Raw genomic sequence first — 26,067 nt, 5'->3', positions numbered from 1 at the left:
ATTCCCCACAAGAGCTGGAGATTATTTACCCTAAGTTATTCTCATTCAGCCATGCGGATGTTTTGATCACCGGGCCAAGTTGTTGTGCTCAGAAAACTAAGGTGTAAAAGGCTGAGCTATAAATGTCTAAATACTTATCATTTTAAATATGCATATGACACATCAGAAACCAGAAGAGAATAGGTTACATACATATACAGAATTATAATAGCAAGTTAAAACAGGAAGAAATAATAAATCTTGTGGGTTTTGCACTTAATCTAAACACTAAGTAACAGATCTCAAGAAAGAAACCAAACTGAACAATTTATCAATCAGCAGTTTATGCTGGGTTTTTACCCTTCCAGTGAATTATCTGGCTTTGGAAGAGATGCAGGTATTTCCAGCACTTTTATGCCCAGGTGCTGCTGTGTATTTTGGCAGTGACACAGGAACATGTCCTCTTTGTATTACCTATATTATTGAGACATACATATGGAGAAACTGGTTTGATTTATGTTGAGGACTAAGAAAAAAACCTTCCAGTGTTTTCCTAAAATAGAGTGTAAATCACAGATACATAGAATTGTTAATGTTGGAAAAGATCTCTGAGGTCATCTAAGCCCAAGATCAAGATCTCAGAGTCCAACAGTCAACCCAGCACCACCACCATATTCACCACTAAACCACATCCAACTGCTGTATCCACACTTTTTTTTAACACTTCCAGGGATGGCGACTCCACCACTCCTCTCGCCAGCCTGCTCGTATGCTTGACAACCCTTTATGAGTAAAATTTCTTCCTAATATCCAATCTAAACCTCTCCTGGCACAACATTGAAGCCATTTCCTCTTATCCTGTCACTTTTTACCTGGGAGAAGAGGTTGACCCCCTCCTCATTGCAACCTCTTCTCAAGTAGTTGTAGAGAGCAATAAGGTCCACCCTGAACCTCCTTTTCTCCAGGCTAAACAACCTCAGATCCCTCAGCTGTTCCTCATAAGACTTGTGCTTAAAATACATAACAAATATTAAGGAAGGAGTTAATCTCTCCATTTAGATTTTTGGGAAAGTTTATTGTGACTTCCAGCATAATAAACTGATGTTCTCAAAGGCTTTTATGTCTAGGTAGTAGAAAGCCTAAAATGGCAGCAGAAAGCAATAGCGGCATTATAATATGCATAATAAAATAAACTGCAGAAGCCTTCAAACACAGCATCTGATATTAACAGCACCAGATTTTAAGATTACATGTCTATATTAGTTTTGCCTAGAGCTGAACTTCAAAATGCTGTTTCTGAGATGATCTTTATTTTAAGGAATTACAGGGTTACAAGAAACATTACAATAGCTAAGATGGCAACCGTAAGCAAGTTAAGTAACATGAACATGCAGCAGCAGTTCAAGGGCCACGAGGTGACAAAACTAAGAAGGCTTGAGATAATTACAGTCAAGACACATTAAAGATTAAGAATACTGGTTATAGAAAATTCTTGGACATTAGAATGATGATTAGAAAACAGTAAAAGATGAAATTTAATTTTATTTTTATGAGGGTTTAGTAAAAGTATGCTGAAAATCAGGAAGGGTCTCACAGTTTGATAGGGCTATTTGTGCGAGTATTTAGCATAGAATCATTAAAAAAATAAACAACAAAATCTTTCAGCAAATGTTTTGCTCAATCATCACCAAATTACTCACCTCTAGGAGGAATACTGCCAGGAAAAATGGAAAACAAAGAAACTGTTAAGGGAGAGAAAATTAAACAGGAGCACACTGTAATAGAACACAAAAATAGACAGACTTATATCATGCTCAACTCCAACACTCACTGCATTCAAGTCTGATAAAAATTATTTGAAGAAGAGCTGGAATTACTGCTAAATGCTTACAAATGTTAAATAATTTCTTCAGTCACATAACTTCTGCTACAGGAAAATGGCATATTATCTGCACGTGAAGCATCTTTGATATGCACAGGTTTACAAAGAACAACTTTAGCTCTTTGTATAACTCTGAGTGATCATTTCAAATGACAAAATTGCCTTAACTTAAGGAAGTCTTAGACCAGTTGGTACCCGACTCTATGAACAAAAAGATCAAAGACTGCTTTCAATATAGCTTGGTAGATGGTTACAACAGAGTACTTCAGTCAAAGATTTGTAAGACCAGCCTTGCAATAAAAATCAGTAAGAGATTCTACCTGACCTGGAAGTAAAATCTACCAAACTTACTGTATAAGCATGGAAAACCAAGTATCACTCCATCATTAGCTGTTAGCTTATTTTCATTTATGTGGTTACTCTTTTCTTCCACACAGATGTCTATAATGGTCTAATTTTTCTCAAATTAACCTAAATATACAGTGTATAATAAACATAAAATATAACCTGTGAAGATAATGTTATTCTTTTGAAAGTATCCTTCTGAACTTATAGCAGGGCTGAAAATTAATGAATCAAAGGCATAGTTACTAAATAGGTATTTCAGAGTTAAAAGTGTAAGAGAAAAAAAGATGATGCATCAGAGGTAAGTGAACTGTGCAATGATTTTTTCTACAAAAGCATCCAAAACTTAAGAGTCAATTATCACTGAGGCATAGAAAACTTCAATGAAAAAATTGTACAGGAACAGAAGCATGAAATTGGCCTGAAACATTTGTATGAAACTTAACCTGCTTAAATGTACAAATATCAGGAAAAAAAGGTAGGGATGTGTAGGATATTTCCACTAATTCCTACTCTGGTTTTATATTCAAATATGCTGAGACTAGAGTCTCAAGAAAATATCTGTTTCTGCCAGGAACAGAATGAAAAAAAGGTTTTTTTTAGGTTAAATTCACAAATAAAAGAGACAGAAATCTAGACTATTATATTATTTAGCAGAATTAGTAACATCTGTACAGAAATATCTAGAGCTTAAGCTAATAGAAGAACTTTGTAGTATTTTGATTACCCATATGCATACATAATTTGCACGTAGTGGTTCTGTTAAAAGGCACTGTAGCTTCTCAAGATTGGTATTCATAACAACAACAATATGGAAGAAGTTTTACAGAGGTATTTGCCAAACCTGACAGTCAATATATAAAGGATTTGATCACCCTTCAAACATGCAGAAACTTTCAGAAGCATATTTTACCTCCTAAATATCAAGAGCTGAAGACCTTCAGCCATCAAAAATACTGAAAAAAACTTTAAGGAGTTAGTTTGAAGGATCCAATAGTATTTTTAGACAGCCAAAATATAGCTAATGAAGCCGAAAGCCAAAAAGATTTGAAATAGCAGAGAACTTCCAAGGAGCACTAGGTTACATTTAGCAGACTAATCTGGATAAGAGAACAGTAAACTAGTATAAAAATACTGGAAAGTTTCCCCATCTAAACAGACTCAAGAGGAAGGCAGTAAAAGCTTCCAAAAGCATCTTTAACAAGCTTCCAAACATACGTTCTACATCAGAAGAGATTCCCACTTGAGAAGTGGAAAGAACAACATGATGAGAGTTTTAGAAAAAACAGACATGTTTTGTAAAACCAAATAAATGTGAAGAAAGAAAAAGCTGTTGATGGAAGAATTAAGTTTTTTTACATAACAACATTTTCAATATATAAGTAAGGTTCAGTGTCTCTGAAAAATTAGTGAAAGTACTGCTATGATCTTCTCCTCACTCTCATTAAATCCTTACAAGTTACAAAATTTGCCTTTGAAGTTGCAAATGGGGACCAAGCTCCAAAGAGGAAAATCTGGGTTTCATCTCATAAAAATAATCCTATGTTCATATTTCTAAACACTTAGTTAAGATGATGAAAATTGTAACACGCGGGGTTTTATCACTGAATATCAATTGCAGAAGCTCCCTTTAAATCCTATAACATGTAATTATATTTCTTTGTCACAAGGAATAGTCATCTGTTGCTCCTTACAGAGATGTTTCTGGAGTCTTAAACTTCTTAACACAGTTCTTTTTTTTTGCTGTTTACTAACCTCAGTGAGTTCAAAGTTCTCACTCAAGCAAAAGTCACAGTGGACTCACAGTGAATTCCAACAAAATAAAGCTCTTGGAAGCAGTAAGATAGAAGAATAAATGTTGAAAAAAAACCAAAATAAACCCAAACAAACAAAAGAGCAAGCCCCAGAAGCTAGTTGAGTTTCCTATAAATTCAGAGAGTTAGTCTGCTTGGTATTTATTGCAGCGAGTGTACATTTAAGGAGGGTAATTCTGTTTTAGAAATTACTTTGAGTTTTAATTTTTACTTTTTGTTCATGTCACAAGATTAAAAAAGAGAATAAAACTGTGATTTAAAAAGACAACAGAGATACCAAATGTCTAACAGCACATGACAGAGTAAAAAATTTTCACAGCTACATGCTACAAACATGTCTCATTGATAGCCATTGACAGCCATTCATAATTATGACATAAATTGAAGCCCTAGCAATACACATTTTATCTGGTAACTTGAAATAAGAAAATAACTTTGTTAAGCTTATCAGAAGTAAAGTTGAATAAAATTGTTCAAAAGCTTTTGCTGTCTGTTAATATTTGCTGAATTTATTTAGAAGACTTTTTAAAACTAGTAAATCAAGCAGTGAAGTCTGACACTTCCTGCTTGGTCCTTAAACTTGGCAATATGCACTCTACACTATAATCACTCTGCACTATAGAAAATATTTAATGCTTCAGAAATTAGCAAAACATCACATCTTGTTTTAAATAGCTGTTACAAAGATTTAACAGTAGCAATGAAATATGCACTACATGTTACTAGGAGCTGGTAGAAGTTCAGCTGGAGAGCAAATGGGACATATACTTTTTCCTGGACCTTTAACAGAAAATGTAGAACATACTTTCTTTTCTGACTAATGAGAAAGATCAACAGTAATTCTGAGCAGTGACCTAAATGCACCAGTGAACTCTTTTATTGGCCAGATAGCAATAAAATGACTACATGTGTTTGTTAACAAAAGATCTGTCATGAACACAGTGCCAAGACTCTGCCCCCAGATGTCCCAAAGCACTACTGGACACAGAAAATGTTCCAAGAAACATATGGGTTTGCTAAGAAAATAATTTTTTTGAATGTTTGAGACCTGCCTTTTCTCTGAAGTGAAAGACATAGGATGGAAAACCACTGATTGAAAACCTCAGTCAGCCTTTTGCATTAGGGAACTTTCTGTTTTTAGACAATAGAAAGATTTTCAACAAGAGAAGGAAGCATTTTCCCCAAATTATTACATAAACAGACAAGATAAATATTTTAAAATGTCTTAATACATGACAGAAATATTTAGCATTCAGAAATGAGTAGTATGTGTCTTAGCATCACTATTTTCATGCTATTCATAAGCATAATCTGTTTACAGAAACCATTTCTCACCTTACATTTCTAAGCCAGCTAGTCAGCCTTTCAGCAAGAATACTTTTTCATATAGGTGTTTTCATGGTGTAAAGCAAAAGTGATCTTAAATCATCAATGGGATACACAGAAGGTAAATTCTTCACAAAACTCTCAAAAAACTTCACAACTACTCAATGAAAAGAAAACGAAAGGGCTCAAACTGGTCAAAACATTATCCTAACAAAATCTTTCATAAGACCAAAATAATCACTCTCAAATACATCAGCATATTGAACCTCTTACTAAGATTTACTGCATTCTTTAAATGTCACAATAGTCACACTGTTTTCTGGTAACTAAACTGTTTATATTTCAGGAGAAAAACAAATCTAGCAGAGTAAAAAAATTATATAATACATATATCATCTTTTATGCTGACAGAATTATCCTAAGAGGCAAGCGGCCATCATTGAAATCAGAAACTGATTCCAAAATAAGACTTCTCTGTACAGAAGTGATATAATGCAATAAAAGTAAAATACAATACAATATTTATCACTCTACTGTCTGATGAAGTCTGAATTTTTTCTTGTTTTGATAGACTCATTCATTCTCTGATTTATCCTGAAACTATTAATTAACAATTGACTCAACTCCTAAGAAGGATTACATGTAGTTCTACAATTATATATCTAGAAGATATGAATTATTAACACAAAGCTGCAGTAGATACTTTATGATTATGAACTAAATGATTATATTAAAAGCAAAATTGTTGAAGCATTTGTTATGCTCAGGCTATCATGCCAATAACTTATCTTTGTGTTTTCTGGTATGATCATCTGAAACATAATTTAAATTCATGGCTAGTTATGTCTGTTTCTGATTCAGGAAAGATATTATCATGCAATAATAACAATGGCTACTATGCTAGACTATTTTGCTCACTTCTCCCTCATGTGGTTATGGATTTATAAATTAGAGCTCTCTGTGATGGAGGATGGATATTAAAAAGCAAGTTATCCCCTTTTATGGTGTAACACTTGCACTAAGATAGCAAGTTCTGGTCTGTTCACTGTTTTATGCCATCTGACTTGACAAAATGACAGCAGCAGGCAGCCTTCCACTGCTTCCAGGCAGCCTGCCTGCCATCCAGTCCTTCCTAAAAGAAGTCTTCTGGGATCCAAGAAAAAGAAATCTGACAGCATGTAAACTGGTATAATTTTTAATTAATGTAGAATTCAATGCTATGTGACCCAAAACCAGCAGAGAAAGCTAGGGCATTACTACGACACCATGCATTTGCATATTTCTCTGCTGTGGCTGTCAAGAAGTACAGCCTAATCCAGACTCTGACACAAAATGAAAAAAGCACAATACAAAACAATGACCCACATGTCTAATTGCAGCTGTTCTTAATTAGGTCACCACTGGTATCAAATCTTAAGTTCAACAATATTTTACTGGTGACATTATTTCAAATATAATATTCAAACAAGCAGCTAAAGACATACCTGTTCAGAAAAAGTACTTTTCAACATTAAATCAGACACAGGCAAAGACAGCTATGGTTGCTCAGCATGGAGAAGAGAAGGATCCAGGGAGATCTCATTGTGTCCTTCCATTATCTAAAGAGGCTTATAAAAAGGAGGGAGAGGGACTTTTTATATGGACAGGTATTGACAGGATAAATGGTTTTAAACTGAAAGACAGTGTGTTTAGAATACATGTTAGGAACAGATTCTTTGCTCAGAGGGTGCTGAGGCACTGGAACAGGTTGGCCGGAGAGGTTGTGGATTCCCCACCCCTGGAAGTGGTCAAGGCCAGCTTGGATAAGGCCTTGAGCAGCCTGGTCTAGTGAGTGGCATTCCTGGCCATGGCAGGGGGTTTGAAACTAGATGATTCTTAACGACCCTTACATAACCCAAGCAATTCTATGACTCTATGGAATAAACTCTTTACAACTTAGTATTGTCAGCTGATAATATTGTATAATGGTGCCCAAAAAACTACATGGAAATCAAATTTGGGTGTTAGGCCTTGTTAATCTCTGAGTCTGTACTGTGATTAAAGGCTTCTGTTAAGAGTTTCAGAATACACATGGTGGGGGAAAGGCACAGTGTACAGGAAGGATGTAAAATCTTTGAAGATTTTTTATGTTCACTCAGTTTCTTCTGAAAAGACCATGCACATTCAGTGCAGGATGACCTAAAAAGAGATAAATTACAGCTGTACCTGTAGAACATTAACTATTGTTGGAGTCACTACTCATTTACCTTCAAAGTCAGCCTGCTGAGGGACAAATTTGGACCAGGAATTGCTTTACTGCTGTGATGAGATCAAGATAAATTTCCTGTTATCACAGATTATTACGTCAAGCTCAGCAGTGAAATAGTATTATTGCCTTTCTCCTACTTCAAGAAGTGTCTGGATAGGATAGACAAGAAACCTGGTTACACATATCTTTCAATGTAGATATGGTCCTAGATCATATGAGAAAAAATGGTAATAATATTATTCTATCACAAAATGGTAAAGGTCTGTTTCTGGGCAAGCAAATGTAAAGCTACACAATAAATCAACTGCAAAATAAATGAACGGTTCTAAATATATATTTTTTAAAAAAATTATTAGATAGATGTTCCAACAACTATTTTGTTAAACTAAGTATTTTTTTTCCTATATTCTCTTTTGATTTCCTAATTTAACTTTCAGGATAAGGAAATTAGATAGGAAAATGAAAAACACATTAGAGACAATAGAAATATGATGCTATAATGCAATAAATCAGGCTGATAGCAGGTTTGATAGTACAGAATTAAATAAAAAGAAAAGCAAAATTTTTCAAATAGTTAACATACTATAAAGCCCTTGTGCTGTAAATTGAAATCTTCATAAACAATGTAAAGGATGCAAAGCGTTTAAATTATGAAGAATAGCTTTAATACTACATGGAAGCTTCAACCTGGGAGTTTGACCCTGGCTCAGGCCCAAGCCCTTTCACAATCTTTAGTGAATTCTTAAAGTCTATAGACAAAATAGCATACATATATACAGTTTAGACAGATTTTGAAATGGATAGTGATGAACATAATTTTCAGTCTTTCAATAGATGAAAAATGAGGCTCTGTGCTTTAGTGAGAATGATGTCTCATCCAAACTTAGCAAAGGATCACAAAATAGTTTGGATTGCAAGGGACCTTGATGATGACAAAGTACCAAACCCCCAGCCAAGAGCAGAGACATCTTCCACTAGATCAGGCTGCTCAGGGCCCCATCCAACCTGGCCTTGCCAGTGCAGAGTGCAGGCAATAAGGTTGTACAACCTAGTCAATTTGAGCTGACATGCTCAAACTTCTTACTTTGCATTAAAAGAAAACTCATATGAACGTACCCACACAATGTTTGTAAAAAGGGAATGCATTGATCAATACTAAGAATTTTCTCATGCATATGAGGGGTTTTTTTAAAAGATTGAAGAAATGCCACTGTATAAAAGATCTAATTATACTATCAATTTGTTGAAAAAATATAGCTATTATTTGCAGGCATATTTCTGAGGTAATGAAAAGGAAATGTGTTATAAGGACATGATTATATTTAGTTTATAGTATTGTGACACCAAATCCAATAAATTCTTCCTATAAAATGAGAAGAAGGATGGTTAATACAAAAAGTAGAAGGCAAAGGGAATTCCTCAGTAGCTGAGCAACTAAAACAAAATAACAAGTGTGAAAACTGACTAGTTCAATTACAATGCAATTTTAGAGGATAATTGGCAACTTTATGTGGTTTAAGAATGCCATTCCCACTAGTACTCTAGCAAAACCTAAGTTTCTACTTGCCAGCTGCCATGTCTGAGTTGCACATCAAAAGTTTTCTTCAGCTAGCCATCCCCCAAAATGTATAAAAAGCTTACAGAAATATAAATCATGAATATGTAGCATGTGATAATTCAGGATGAGGTATGTTCTTTAGTAACAAAAACATAAGAACTTCTAGAACCTGCTGACACCAAAAAATCTTTTTATTTGAACACTTCAACTAGAAAATGAAGAAAACATGAAACCATGCAAGAAAAATCTACAGTAATTAGAAATTATTAGAATAATAGTCTACAGTTATTAGAAGTTTTTTCATGTGGATTTTGAAATTAACAACTTGCAAGAATATTGTTACCTGTTTTCATAAATAACTAGCTCAAATGATGTAAGGAAAGAAAATTGCAATGATCCACATTTAACATTTTTCAAATAACCACTATAAAAACTGCCCTACCAATCCATGCTAACTGGTCAATATTATTTCAATTGTTTGAGTTGCTTCTACAATGATTTAAACACAAACTTAAATCCTGTAATATCACTTATACGGATAAATTGAAATGGATCTTCCAGGGGAAAATATTATTTCCTTATATTTCTTAATGAATTATGCTAAAACTCTCATTTTTTTCTGTTAATTTACAGAAAGAATCAAGGGCCTGCAACTGAATTTATACTATGGTTCCATACAGCTGTTCAACAGAGTATTTACATAAATTTGTAAAAGCCATCAGCACCTTAGAGGGCTTTAAATTTAAAACCCTGCATTTGTAGATATAGGATTAGCACAATATGACTAGCACTAAAAATAAAGCTTCCTTGTTTTGGTTCACATTAATAGGATATACTATAAATCATACTGGAATGATGCAATAACTGTTCACTTAATTAATTACACTAACCTGTTGCTCTGGAAGGAAAAGGTAGTCTGGGAATGGAAGAACTGGAAACTTTTGCCTCTTTCAGACTAGAACATCTAGATGGACTCTGACTTTCTTCCAAGCTCATAGAAGGAGACTGCTCCAAGACTGCAGAACCAGCAGAGGTGGCATTAAGCTGGGAAAGAGTATCTCGTGCTTTCTTTTTTTCTTTTTTCAGCATAGTTACCAGAATATCTGCAAAATATATTAAGGAAAAATTTTTTTCTTACCCTTTTTTTTTTTTAAAGCGACTATCATCATTGTTTGCCCATAAGCCTTTTATTTTTTTCCAAAGTGAAAAAATTCACATTATGGAAGCATATGTGTGAATGTGAAAATAAAGTTGGACATATTCTTTGCAATTATTTTCATCCACCTCAGTTTTTCCAAACAGCAGATTAGTTCTTACTAAAACAATAACAAAGTCACACATCGACCACAATGGCTGATGCCATTCAATCAACTCCTGATAAAAGCATTTACAGACAAACAGGATCTTATTGCCATTGTGGTAGGCCCTTTTTATTTTTTAAATTCTGTAATAAAAAAACTTTTTTAGTACAGAATAACAAAAGAAAAAACCTCTTAATTTACAGGTAGCCTTGCAAGTATATTCTATCTGTAAGCTTTTCACAAAAGGTTCACTAAAATTCAGAAAAAGTCTTTAGGAAATTTCTTGCAATAACACTGTGGATTTACTGGAAGTATATTAAATATAAATACATTTTGCTTAACAGCTCATAGAGGACATATAATGGAAATCCTGCATACATTCAATTAGCAACACTGAAGTCTCTCTGATCTGTTTTTTTTATATGCTACTCTTCTTAATCCTAATTAATCTTCTTAATGAACAGCAGAAATTTTAAGTAGTCTTTGGGGAATATTATTAACTAGACTAAGTAATAATAATAAAACAGTTTCCAATTCAGTTTTTATGATAGCTTCTAGCTACTGTAGGCAAGAGGGAACTCATAGTTTATTCAACAGCTTCCATACTTCCCACCACTTCATCACATTAGACATGTTATTAATGTTCTAGTGATGATGCACTGTCACTTAGCCACTGCAGACTCCCTAAATCTGTCTTGTCTTCAAAGTCTTCCTATATTCTTTCTATTTAACTCTTATGTGGATTTGCACAAGTTTCCTCCTTTCACTTCTGTGGGCAAAGTTACATAATTCTGTTGAGCAGAAGTGCATTTGATAGAGATCTTTTGCTTTTTTTCTCATGCTAATGAAGTAATTCATTTCAGGAGGAAATCTTTCTGGGAATTCAGATATTAAAATTTACATTAAAAAAACTGAAGAAGTTTTTGAAAGAAAATTCTTTCAAAAGAAATGAGTTAGTGTAGTAGCTAAATTTATTTGAAACTGCACCTTGGAAAAACACAATCTTATCATCTGTGAAAGAGCAGAAATGGGGAAGCTTTCCTGCCACCTCAGTTCAGACAGGTAACATGCTACACCCCAATGAAAATTGCCATTCTCATTTGACATATAAAACTGAGTTGGAATTGTTGAGCACAAAGAATGCAACTGAGTTTGCTCTCTACTAATAACTGTGAAAAAAACCCTGTTATCTTTACATTCAACAACCCCATATTTTAATTTCTCTGCTGTATTACAAACTTTCCCCACTGAGTAGCCGCAAAGCTGGAGCTGTAGTGGCTGTGGTTAGCCCACAGGTCTGCCAAACTGCTAAAAATACCTTCCACCTGTCATACTGCAGTGCAGCTACTCATGTTTCCTGTGAGGCAGTGAAATGGACAAAGCACGTCTGAACAGTTTAGTGCTTTTATGTGCAAAAAGATTTAAATGTAAATGTAAAAAGTACAAGTTTTATATTTGTTCTAAGGGCAAATTGCCTAGTAGTCCCCAAGCAACACCTCATTTGGCTAAAAATAAGACACACAGGAAATTCTATTCTTTGTAAGGTAATAGATTGGTCTTTATATAGCATCAGTTTCCCCCTCTAAAAAGTAGTTTAATTTGCTTGAGGAGAATGTTTTAGGTGTCACCTGATCCACAATATTTGGTTATTGGTTGGATCATTCTAAAGCGAAGACGTGCTTGGATCCAGGATTTTGATTTTGGTAAAAATGGAAAGAGAAGCAAGTGCAAAGCAGAAGTCCTGTCACATAAAAGCTGGGAACTGAGTATTTCCCTTAACACAGTATAGCCTCTCTCACACAAAGAAAAATGGTTGTAAGATCATCTCAAATCCAAATAGTACTTTTTTCCCCACAAAGGATACTGATTTCATTGTCTCTTTGCTGCAGAAGTCCTTTCAGTTTTTCCAGTTCTTCATTACTGTTTTTTTCTTCAGAGATGTCTTCTGAGAGCAGTTTTTTACCTGAAGTCATTGGATGATTTATAATTTGCTATAAAGAGAAACAACAAATACACACCCTTTTAACTTTCTGTCCAGCTCTGTATTCTATTCTGAGGGAGTCTAGCTATAGAAAGAAAGGTAAAACCTTTCTATAGTCTTGACAGAAAAAAATCATGCCACAGTTGACTGTCAAATTATATCCATTGAATCAAGTATGAAACAAATTGTATTTTTTAATCTTCATTAGCAAGGGTTGAATTTACTTTACTCTTTCTACACAAACTCCAGTGTTCTCTAGTATCACAGGATTAAAAATATAATTAAAAACGAATTATTTAAAAATAATAAATTAAAATCAGGAATGTATACACTATTATATTGAAAAGATAATATCCCACAATACAGAAAAGTATTATCTTCTATAATTTCACAATTATCAAGTGTATCTTGTTTTCTCAATGATTCAGAAGGTCTTGCAACCCCATGAGATGAATTAGTGCAACAGGTAAAGGGATATGAGGTTTTTAACCTACATTTTTACCTCTGTCAACATAGTTTGTCCAAAATAGAGCCTCAGTAATGCTGGAAATACAGATGAGAACATCTATCCATGTAAAAACAACTTGTCTTGATTCCAGTAACTTCCAGTCTCTTAGAATTTACTGCATACTGGGATCCTTGCTGATGTTTCCACAAAACGCTGCTGAATTTGCCCATCTAAATTTAAGTTTTCTATGAGTCTTCCACACTATTTAAAGTTTAATTGTTTTACCCTTTCCCAGTACCTCTCAACTACATTGAATTTCTTTTAACACGTTTTAACCACGAATATCTCTAAGTTATTTTCAGAGTACCAGCCGCACTTTGATCCCAATTTAAAAAAATACCTTCATGTGAACGAAGCAATACTTGATCTTCCGCATGTCAGCACCAACATCTAGAGAGCTATCAGGATCATTATCTTTGAGAAATGTTTCAATTAACTCATCCAACCTGGAAATTACATTTTTGAAGAGAAAAAAAGAAATTTCACAAACAAGGAGACAACTCTGCAAAGTGGCATGCCAAATACAATACAAAATGTACCAAGCTGCCTGATATTAATAGGCTAGTTTTCTTCAAGGTCCATGCATTTGAAATGTACTTTTGTTCTGAATAATGAAACCTGGATTTGATACCAAAGATTCTACAACTGCATTTCTGAACATACTGGTACACGCTAAGGAATAGTTCTAGAACTAAAAGCATCTTAGAAGTAATCTTTTCTTTTTCTCATTTATTTTGTAACCTTTTGCTCTTCTGCTATCTCGTAATTGAAAAGACTTAAAATCTGCTCTCTCAGAAGACTAGACTTTAAAATATTTTGGGCATAGGATTTGTAACTAAATATGATTATTTCTGCAAAAGAAAAATCAACTTCTTTTTCTATTACAATAGTCAGCAGATAGCACAGCTTTCATGCATAAATTACTTGCTCCAATCACCAAATAAGGCAAAATATCTTCTAGTGCAGATATTTATGCACTTCTCAAAGACCTACTGCTCCTCTGAGGAATGAAATGTAATTAGCATTTTATTCTCTTGCAATGTGTTTTCTTGCAAATCTTTCTTAGGGAGATACCGTTCAGTAATTTGGTCTTCATAAGACAACCTGGCACAGAGAAGCACCCTCTGTATTTTTTAAAACCAAATTAAAATTATCGGACCAGAAACCTATACAGGCGTAATATATCATGGTTTAGGCCAGATGTCACATCTCTACAGATAGAGTCAGTCTTCCTCTTACACGCTGTCATCATCTTTCCAGGTGTCATATTTCAGGATGCATTGCAGTTCATTCTCAAGACAAAGGGAAGAGAATTTCTAAGCCCAAATTAGACTTTTAACCCACTTACTAAGGTATATTTCTGGGAAACTGCAAGTGCAAATTCAAACTCCATCAACTGGGTTCAGATTTACAGATTCCTGGTTCCTGACAAATGCTCTTTGCTATTTAATAGGCAAATGGCAGGCAACAACGACAGGCATATGCCCTGTAAACATGACTTTATAATTTTAAATGTTTACTTAGGTTATCATCCTCAGAAGATGAACTTAAGTTCTAAGCCTGAGCTAGGGAATCTAAGGTAGCTGCATCAAGCGGCCAAGAAGGGCAAGAGTTCATCTCTGTGTTTGGTGTTTCTTTTGGACTAGTTTTTTTCAGCTCCCCACTATATATGCAAGCCTTCTGAATGTCACTTCATAGTCATTTCAGTTATGGGATTGGGAATCTTGTTGCCATTTTATTATCAGAATCACTTTGTTGTAACCACACAGAAAAATTGCAGGCATTATAATATCACAGCATCCAAAGCTGACCCTAGAGTATGTTTTGTGGTATTTCCCTGCTTCTGCAGACTTCTCTCACTGAAATTCTTCACATTACAGTAATAGGAAATCCCTGCTGGAGAGTGAAACAATAACATGCATGACAATCTGAAAAAAAACCTTAACATTATTTTCAGGAGAAAATAATGCTGCAGGACTGGAATGAAAATTGGAAAACGTAACAGAAAGTTTTGGTATGTATCTCCTCTAGAGATAGCAAAGTGGCAATGCTCAGAACAGAAGAAAAAGGAAACAAGAGGATTAGTTTCAAACAAACTTTGCTTTCCCATTTTCATAATTTCACTTAAATAGCAAAAGACATATATGTTGTGTATTCCACTCATCAAATGTCCAAAATTCACAACTTCTGAATTTATAGGACACTCCCTGAAGTCAATGTGAGCTGTACATGTGGAGAGCTTGAAGGTAAGGAAATTCAAAGAGAAACATTAGCTACATAAATATTATTGGCATTGACTTGCTTCTCAACTGAAGAGATAACAAAATTTACTCAGTAAAATAACCCAAAATTTTATTTATTGCTACATGATTTTTCACAGCATTAAGAGTACAGCAGAACAGAAGCCAATAGTACAAAGTTACTCAGGCTCTCTGCAGACACACTAAGCACAAAGAGTAGGAGAATTAATCCTTCATCCATGGAGGCAGGCATTTGTGTAAGCACTGGGAAAAGAGAGGCATTTTTACTTTTAACGAGAATATGATTGTGATTACACAGAGTGAGTATTTGTCATATCTTAAGCACCATATTGGTTTCAGTAAGTAAGAGGAAAGAAGAAAAAAATTATTTTTGATAATTAGATTGTCTAGACTGACTATATGAAGTCATCTACAAAAATGGGCCTTTATCTTCAACTAGAAATTATGAAGGAGATGTTTTAACCTTTCAAAGATTATCTGGTTGCCAGGGATTTACCCATACTCAGATTACAACAGATTTAGGCTATGGGAATCAATCATAAAAATTGCCCTGACTTGCAATTACAATTACTATAATGTGAAAATATTTCTAGAAAAAGATAAAGAATATATAATTCCTGAAACATAATGCTCTATTTTTTGAAATTATTATTCCAGTCAAGAGTCAAGGTTCATTTGTTAAGTGTAGCAAACTAGACAAGTTGTAGTTATAGATATAAACTGTTATTTCCTCCCTCTCATGTTACCTTTTCTGAATTCTTGAAAAATTACAACAATATAATTCATTTTTTGATTTCCAAGTAGTACATAAAAGCCAAAAGAGATCTAAGCATCAAAAGGCTGAGGCAAATCTAAAATAGCACAGTGTAAATCTGAAGTTATAAACAAATTCAGCCTCTTTCTCAGTTGTAGGAAACCCTAGATTATCACTAAATTTTTAGATAAATTTTCAATATTTAATTGTTAAGACTGAGAACAAGAAAAGGAAAAGACCATCCAAGTCTAAATGCTATGGATAAAAGAAAAATTAAAATAAATAAATAAAAGAAAACCAGCCATGCAAATCTCCATGAATTCTAGCAAAAGAAATCACTGCCTCTCTCACACTTTTAGGTTTCCACATAAAAAAACACCAACCAGAACTCTTTCTAAAATAAACACAGAGTCTGGCAACACATTTGACATTCTGGGACTTCTTCCAGAAAATTGAAGCACTAAACAAAGGTACAAAATAAACAATGCAATACAGAGGCAACTTGAAGATTCTCTTCTCAATGAGTAGATCTTAGTAAACTGAACCATCTTTTGTTTAACTGATTCAGCAGCTCAAAGACTGTCAAAACAAAAATGAATTTATACAGTTCAGATCTTCAGTTTGAAAAATTAAAAAAAGACAATGCTACTTCATTTCCAGAAACATTTACAAGATTTATGAAGGAGACAATGAAGAATCACAGGGCAAGGGAAAAAAATACAGATGAGAATAAGGATAAAAAAGGAATACTGACTGTACATTTACCTTTTCCTAAGATATATTAGACAAGGTATATCTGTTTGGTAGGTGGCACAAAAACAAATGACAACAGAATTTACAAGAGGAGTATCCTTTTTACTTCTCATATTCCTGACAAAATCAGTTTACTATTTTTCTCTAAATATTCCATAAAATTAAATATATAGAATAAATGAAAACTAGAGCACAGAATTATATAAAATAGGGCTGTAAAAGATCTATGAAATTCATTTAGGGCACCTACAGTTACAAGCCTAGAACATTTTTTCTGGTCAAAACCATGCACAAACTGTAGTCATCCTCCAATAGAGACAGTGAGAAAAACCTTTTTGAAAATAAAGGAGAGCCAAAATAGCTTTCATTTTTCATTCTGTTACTTTCAAGAGATGGATAATACCATTCTCCTTAGCAATAACAGCATCTTCTGAAATAGTCACCTATGTTTGATCCTTAGCTTTCTACAAGGAGAATGCACATTGAACTGCTTTCCTTGAACCAAAGACTTTTGCAAGAAAATGTCAGCAAGAATTGAACCAGAACAGATTAAACATCCCAACACTGAACAAAGTAGCATCCAGCTGTTCAAGAGTAGCAAGAAACTCATAGAGAAAAAGAAGTCCTGAGAACTTTCTAGCAAATCTTCCTTTACTGATCAACTCAGAAACATGGGTAAGTGGCAGAACAAAGGCAATATGAAATCATGAGGTAAAATAAAACCAGTCTTTTTCTAAAGGCTCATTTTTTACTCAGTCATACTAGAATAAAAAAGGCATAGGAAATAAAGTATTTTTAGTCATCTATTGTGGCTCAGTCCCGAGACCATACACCTAGTCAGTCAGTATGTCCTATTTTCTGTAAGAGTTGTGAACTAGAGTTTCTTTCAAAAAGACCTGAGCAATTAATTCTTTTATTAACTTACGCTTTTATGCTGAGAATAATGGCCAATATTTTTATGTTCTCTCAAAACAGAAATTATAAAATAAAGCTGCCCAAAGAAGGGTGTTTTGATAATGAAATTGCTAAAGGAAAGAGCATGCTAGACACAGAATACATACCATGTTTGAAAAATTTTTAAGTAGGTGACTGAGATTTTCTTCTCCCCAAAACAACCCAGGATGAACCTTGATTTCCCCATTACACAAATTGCCAAAAGTCAATTGGAAAATAATTTAGAAAATCATATACATAGGTTCTATAAAATGATTGAGAATGCCAAGGTAACTCATAAACTAGAGGGAAGTAAAAAATGTTTAAATGCTTTGGTTCAAGCATATAATGAAAACCAGCTAGAATCAAGAAGAAAAAAAAATCAACTAACAAACATACCAATACCACTTTCCATAACATTGAATATATGTGAGCACTCCTGCTTACAGTATGACATTATGTTTTCCTTTCTTGACTGTACTTTTGGAGAGCAGCACTACAGCAGTCTTGGACCTCCCTGTTATATGAAAAGTGGACTACAGAAGAAATAAATACCTGTTTTGACATTCTAGTTCTCTGTTATAACTTTACAAAATGACTTTGCAAGGAAGGTATCAATCGGTAGCAAAAAAAAAATAATCCCCCCAATTAAAATTCAAGATAATCAAGAAAAAGGCCTAGTAATGAAATTACGCCAAAAACCTTGTAACAAATACCTATCACTCACTGGGGCAGAAAACCAGATAAAGAGATGCTTTCTGTACTATCATCTGAAGATCAACACCAGGAATTTTATATACACTGGAGAGACCCTTATAAAAAAATACTTATAGCTATGAATTCACACTGCTCTGCTTTTAAAGTCAGATTGATAGGAAAAAGCTATGATGGAAGCAGTTTAATTAACTGCAATTCAGTAGAAACTGAATTATGGAGCTAGGTACAAACACTGAATTGAGAATTACTGAATTGCTTACTTGTTACACCTAACTGCTTCAGTGGAAATATGTCATATGTATATATATGTATTTGGTACTCTTGTAACATAAGATGGTCAATTTAATTTATTTAAATTTGAAGGAATTTGTTCTGCAGGTGAGTTGTATCAGAAAAGGCTCCATTTATCTGAAACAGAAGTACCTAGCCACAAGATACTTATATTGAAAGTATTAAACTAGTATTAAAAAAAAATCCCCAAACCTAAAAGTATATTTTAGAAATCCTAAAAACTCTATTTTTGTGTATAAACAAATATAACAAATATTAAACTAATAATCTTTCATTTGTTATAGTTAATAACATTAGCAAGCCAGATGCTGCATTCTTCATTAGTTTTAGCTTAGTAAGGCTCTCAAAAATGTTTTCATGCAGAATTTGCACTAATCAAAACTGGAACACAGATGATCACTGTTAATTTTACATGACAGGAAAATAAGTATCATATGAAGATGTCTCATAACTCATGGGCATGCAAAGTGACTGACTTTTTTCTCTTTCTTCTTGTACGTTGTAAGGTAAACTACAGAGCAGTGAATATGGTTTGATAGTATTAAAGTAAATGGAGCATCCAAGGTAATTTTTAATAGATTTCTGTTCTTTTGCTACTGCAATGTTCTGCCCTGAGAACAGCAGGCCTAACTTACATTAATAAGAGCAGCAAGGGTATGCTGAAAACTATTGCCAGAACCCTGCTGTATCAGAAAAAATAGTTTTCCCAACAGAAATTCTCAGAAGGATTAAGAATAGGGAAGTATGAAACAAAAACCCATTTTCTGTGAAAAACAGCAGTAAACAAAGAATGGGTCTTTCTTTCCCAGTGCTCATCAGAAAAAAAACCAAAACCAAATAACAAAACCCCAAATAGGAGCAAAAGATTACACACAAGCACAAAAGTTTTTAAGTCACTGTCAAGGGAACAGTATTAAGTAATTGACAAGATTAATTTAAAACTAATTTTGATAGTGGCCCTTTACATATTAACATAGTACAAAAAGAAAAGTATTACAGTGCTGATCCAGGCAGGTTTTAATCATGATAACAGAACGTGAAACCACAAGCTGTGTAAAGCACAAGCCCTTGTGCTGATGCTTGGAAGAAAACTCACAGTAGAACAGTCATAAACAGTTGGGATGGACACATGTTAAACTAACAGTGCTCTTTCATTAGTGACTGTAAATCAGGCCCAAGTTCTTGGTGGACCCTTCCCCTCTTTATATCTTTTCTTTTGCAAATAATGTAAACACACATTGTACTGCAGCTCAGAGACAGCTTTTACATTATCAACTTTATTTCTCTTCTGTTACTTTCCACCCTTCAGAAATTCTTCTTTAATGAAGACTGCTTACTGATTAGACTACACATAAATCATAAAACTTTTCTACCCACATTGCTTCAGATTCCATGCAATTTTTCTGATAGCACAACTTCAGAATGATTAACTGAGCACTGTACTACTTCGCTTTTACCAATTCATTAAATAACATGCACCTATATTTTTTCTAAAAATCTGTTTCTGAATCAGTCACTTGTTTGGATGAACCAGGGTGCAAATTACACAGCTGAAATGCATCAGAAAAGCACTCCCAGCCAACTGAGTAAGTTTTTAAAGTTTGGAGCTCTCAGTAGCTTGCAGGATGCACAGTCTCAAAACACAGATTTGGAAGGACTTGTTTTGACCTTGCTTTATGTGCCATGATTCATTCCTGAGAGAACTTGCCTTTTAACCCCTGATCACTGACAGTGTATGTTATGTATCAAAATTAAGTCCACTTAAATAACAATTAATTTTGTGTGTTAGTTGTGAACTCTGTCACGAGCAAAAATCTAAGTTTATGAAAACTAGGCTGCTAACAAGGCAGCTAATGAAGAACTTGTGGTAATTAGAGAGTTCGTTTTATTAAACAAGTTTGTTTACCTTGATTTTGCAATAGTTTTCCTATTGCTAACATAATTGGTATCAACTTTGTTTAAAATATATTAATTCCAAAAATTATTATTAAGTTTAATAATGATGTCTATATTGTTTAAATAGGAATGCCACATCTCAAAGTTTTATGAATTCATTGATCTAAAACATGCGTGACAGTGGAAGCAGAATGACTTACATTTAAGAACAGCTAACTTGAAGCTAAATTAGCTTCAAGTGCGCATCAGCATGGGAAGACCATGGAGATTCAAAGTAGTGGATTCTATGAAAAATGCTATGGAAGATAGGGGGAAAAAGGAAAGGTATTTCCAGGCATTGTTGTGAATGAAATGACAGAAGGTAAAAGTACACAGAATACACCCAGCTTGCCCTGAGAAGAGCTGTTATACATTGCTGACAGGTACTACATATTACAGCTTAACTGACATTTATAAGGGATAATGCTGTATGCTGTGTCCAGAAATAACTGCTTAACCCCTCATTTAACAAAAGTGTGCTAACTTCTGGGTGAAATAATAATTCAGGTAAATAGTGGAAGCAGTTAAATAAGTCTTTGTACAATCCCTTCAGTAGGTATTTCATAGAATAGTTCTATTATCATAGCCCTGGTAAAGGCTGCATTGATTTGGTTCAGTCATAGACTAGGGTAGTAACAGCAGTAAGCCTTTGAATGCCTTTACGCTTCTACAGACTGGAAGATTTATACAGTTTTGAAAAATATCTATATAGTGCTCTAACAACTACATATTTCAGGAGATTCTTCTGAATTAGATGGCTACCATGTGGCAAACAGATGTAAGATGAGTTTCTACACAGTTGAAAAGTATTCGTTTCAATGATGAAATGCACACAGCTCTAAATCTTTGTATCAGTAAGAAAAGGGGTGATTTGGACTGGACAATAAAAAGACCAAGGCTGGTTTCTGAGAGAAAAAGGTGCCTATTGCCTTTAATTCTACACATGCAACTTTTTTTTCAGAGAAGAAACATGTCAAGTAGCTTGCTGAGTAGATTATTTCCTTCTTCAACAGCACTTTATAAAAACAATACAAAAGCACATACAGAAAGGAATGCTACTCACTGCCAGCTAATACTTGCGGCCATAACAGTAGTTATGTTCTAATCACTGGAGTATATCTAAAAGTAGCAAGAGAAAATCAACCTTTAGTTTATCAAAATTTTAAAAAATCAAAATATCTACAAAGTAGGAAGAACTTGAAATAAAATGAAGTTACATAGGACAAGCATAACAGCAATTCAAAGAAGCCAAAAGTACTCATATGGATGAACACCAAGATAATCCTACAGTATAGAAGACAGAAGTAGTTTAAAAAAACTCTGTAAAGTATCACTTACAGGTTACTACTTATCAAAAGAAAAAGACTATCAAAAAGTATTCAAAGTTCCAAAAGATGCAAACAGATATTTAGTGGTACCTTTATAATGCACCTGACCAAATATTCAATGAATTTCAGTGAGATTCAAAAAGCTTCTATGATCACATTTGGTCATATATATTTGCAAATTGTCTCCAAGATTTTTTCAAACAAATAAATAATCAATGGAAGCTATGTTATGTTTTCTCCATACACCTCACTAATATGTGTTTATTTCACTATTACTGTTGAAACCATATAACGTTAGATGACTGGTATAATTTTGAACACTAAAAAGCGGGACACAGTTGTTCATCTACTTCCCTCCCACCCCCATGCTGAAACAAACTTGCTATCCTTTGAAAAGAACTTGACAGTTTATTATCTCTGAATAGTTTCAATGCAAAAGGTAATCGGTTGAAATAAGATTTTTTTGCCCTACTTTCAAGGGCCTTGGAACAAAAAGCAGGATCACAGAAAATTATTTACAATTTAAGCACATAGCTTAGCTGCTTGCATTAGGAATCTGAACTTTCTGCACTGTTGCTACAGATTTCATAACATGTAGGAGAAAATACATCCTCTAAGAAAATACACTGATTTTATAGCATTCTAAATCAGGCATCTAAGCAAGTAGTTAACATGAGATATCTTAAGACTACTTTATAGCTAAGGTAGCTTGTTTTCTCTTTAATACTGCCTACACAGTTCATGTCGGTCAATCTGCTAACTTCTACACGGATCTATGGTCTGCAAAACTGTGTTGCCAAAAGGCAAGGTGATATGCCTTTATTTCTTCCACCTTGCAAATGAAATTGAACACTGACATCAGCAAATAAGAACATTTGCTCTGCTTTGTAAAAGAAGCCATTTGTTCAACAGCTTAACTGAGTAACTGTTAAAGTCTGTACTGTACAACAGTGCAATATTGTTAATACTATGATAGCATACAGATGTCACGATGTTGAAACAGAACAAATGTAAGACAGAAGTAATGAGATCTCCAGGACTTGAGTAAGATGAACAATATATGATTGTTGAAGTAAAATACAGAATTGTCTGTAATAACATATGTATCTGAAAGAAATAAGGTAAAGTTATTAATAAATTAAAGTGCTAAGCCAGTACTTCCGGTCCTGTTCTCAGAGATTTCCAGCTGGCAAAAGCTCTGGAAGCGTGGGTTCTCTGGAACATAGGATGTTGATTTGAAATCCTGACTTTCTGGGCACATACTGAAAATTGCTAGTGAGCTCATTTATATTATTAAAAAAAAAATCACAAATTATTCAAACAAAAAGGACTTTCCCTTTTACTTTTGGCATACAATTCACAAAAAAAAAATCATTTCAAGATAATTTAATTCTATTCTAAAGTATAATGCTGAAACCTGAAAGAGTACAATTTCCCTGTATTTGGGATGTAGGATGTTATTTTCTACTTTTTAAAAATAGTTCAAAGAGCTCCTTTTCTAATTTTTTTCCCCTTAAATATGAAAGTAATTCTTCAGCTCAAAGAAAAATTTAGATCAGCCTTTTACTGCTGAGGAAATAGAAGGCAAAATCCAAAGCAAGCAATTCAGATTTTGGAAGCATTTTATGAAGTACATTCTGAACCACTTATGTAGTCTAGCTGAAATTTTTAAGCTTTGCTTTTTAGATAAACAAAACGAGAGCAGAAGAATTAATTTATGTTTAACATTTATGAGAACAAGCTAATAAAATCAAAAGTATGACACAGTAATGCAAGTGCTCACCATTTAAAACAGAATTCTGAATTCCAGACAGCTGTAGCTTTAGTCACAGAACTGATAAGGTGCATCATATTATAATTTACCATTCTCAAGAAAAGTCAAAAGCATTTGTTTTCCATTTTGTTTTAAACTTAGTGAATGGTAACGTGACATTGTAGCAATTATGAGGAAAGCATATTTGACAGAATTTTTCCTTCCATTAAATGAAAAAAAAAATATCCCTGAAGAATTTTGATTGTTGAGGAAAAAACAAATAAAGGATGAAAATCAGCTTATTCATATGTTACCTGCAAATATTTAGCAATTCCAAATGCATTGAGTAGCCCATCAATTTCCTTTGGAATGCTCTGAATGCAAGCAAGTAGAATGAAGCTCATCGTTATGAGAAATGTTCGGCATTTCTTGACTTAGTAAGTCAAGAAACATACAAAATAAAATTTTCACATACTATTAACACTTATTTCCTGGGAAATCACTAACACCTAGTTCCTGCAACATATGTAGAGAGCAAAAAAACCTATGCAATACAATAAACATTGTGTTAGAGTAAAAAATATTGGATCTACACACATACCACTGGACTTGGTTTTATTTTGGCATCTGTCTTGTACTGAAAAGTGCCTGAGATAAAGCATTGTGTGGGACAAAACCAAACGTATACTCAGTGCATGGAGTTTCTCACTGACATGTTTTGTACCTTTGACCATCAGTGCTCAGCATCAAAGAGTTAAAAAAAGCCCCAGGATCAGAATACTTTCAGCAGATCAATTTTGCTGTGACCTCTGTTAAAATAGATATGATGAATAAAAATAAGAATTAAAGCACATCCATTTTTTATAAGACTATCCTTTATAACAGTTCTCCTTATTAGTCAATTATTTGCAATAAAACTAACCACAGTTAGACTTCAGTCTAAGTTTAAGAATTTGGAAAATAACTATATAAACTTGAATTATTTACATATATATATACACCCACACAATGAGATATAGTTTATTTAAGTTTAAACAGAAGATATCTTAACTCAGCAAAAATGTCTAAGTAGGATTTAAAATCCATAATGACCTTAATTAGACTTTCCTCTCTGACATTTAAGAAAAGCATCAACAATAAAAACAATAATAATAAAAGAATCCCCTACACAATACTAGCCCTTTAAGAATCATTCTTGGGTGGCCACTTGAAATAAAGCACAACAGAGTATGTTGCATTATCACCTATACCATGTTTCTTTTCTTCTTCTCCCTGTCATAACAAACTGATCTGTATGGCTCCTGATAAATAATATTATTTAGGTTTCATTATAGATGCAAAACCAGATGCAAATCCCAACATAGACATTTTCCAGTAATAGTCATCATGATTTCTTAGCCATCATCCAGGTCCATACTTCTGTTTGGACTACTCACTTGTATATTTATTAATGTGTACAAACTCTCCAGATAACAACTAGCTCCAAGCTCAGATGGCCAGTCCTAATAAACAGAACTGTCATAGATATTTGCTATTATGTGTTGATAGACTCTAACTGGAGACAGAAGACTTAGATTCTATCTGCTGATTGTCATAAATGCTCAGAACATTTATGGACCTCAAGCTCAGACAAGTAAATCAGCATGGTTGCAAATGTTATTGCCATATGAAAGCTGGCTCAAAAAGTATAAATGGTTAAAACCACAAAAAGATACTTTCATTGAAGTAATGGCTTTTTATGCTATTATTTAATTATATTTTCATTTGGGTGTTTGAGCTGCATCAGTTGTTTATCTGTGAGCACTCTGTTTGCATGAACACAGACAAATGCAAAACTCATAAACACTGACATTTGGTATTTTCCTTCCCTTGAATTGTTCTAGAAAAGACTGACTTAGCTTTCAGCATTCCATTCAACTGCAGCCCAAATACCAACAAGCCAGTCTGACTCATGTATGTGACAGTTATTCTCTAACACTCTCTTTGCCTCTCTGAAAAACTCTATATATCCAATTTTCTTTTTTTTCCACTTAAAAACATATTAAGAAAACAATCCCTGAAAAATGTTATTATATGGCATTGATGATTGATGAGGTTAATTGTTTGAGGCCCTTCTTGTTTAGTATTGATCCGAAGGAAAATTATTATATCCCAGTCAGCAGTACTTAACTGCTGCACTATACTTTAATTCCACAGCATTTATTCCAAGAAAGAACTTAATTTTGAAACAATGAATACATGTGCTACATGAGCCTAAATAAATATAAATTATAAATTTAGAAACCTTAAAATTTTGCATTGACCTAGTGTAGCTGAGGTCCTTGAAAGTTTTTTCTCATTGCATGACTTAATACAGGTAGAAACTCATAAAAATCTCCACCCTGCTTCTTTCTGGAGTAA

At 33.8% G+C, this 26,067-nt stretch overlaps 1 protein-coding gene across 1 annotated transcript in view; it reads right to left on the bottom strand.

Annotated features, from left to right (window-relative positions):
* Positions 1 to 26,067, bottom strand: part of KIF6 (kinesin family member 6) — a 154,018-nt gene that overhangs the window by 80,182 nt on the left and 47,769 nt on the right. The window contains exons 11-13 of the mRNA XM_066547877.1: positions 13,283 to 13,388; positions 12,318 to 12,444; positions 10,043 to 10,255 (exon numbers count right to left, since the gene is read on the bottom strand). Of these exons, the coding sequence (XP_066403974.1) occupies positions 10,043 to 10,255; positions 12,318 to 12,444; positions 13,283 to 13,388 (446 nt within the window). The remainder of the gene's footprint in view (positions 1 to 10,042; positions 10,256 to 12,317; positions 12,445 to 13,282; positions 13,389 to 26,067) is intronic.

Source organism: Molothrus aeneus, chromosome 3, assembly GCF_037042795.1.
Source record: "Molothrus aeneus isolate 106 chromosome 3, BPBGC_Maene_1.0, whole genome shotgun sequence".
In the NCBI taxonomy this organism is placed as follows: domain Eukaryota; kingdom Metazoa; phylum Chordata; class Aves; order Passeriformes; family Icteridae; genus Molothrus; species Molothrus aeneus.
The sequence above is the reverse complement of the archived record's forward strand: the minus strand, read 5'-3'. Positions and strand labels throughout refer to the sequence as shown.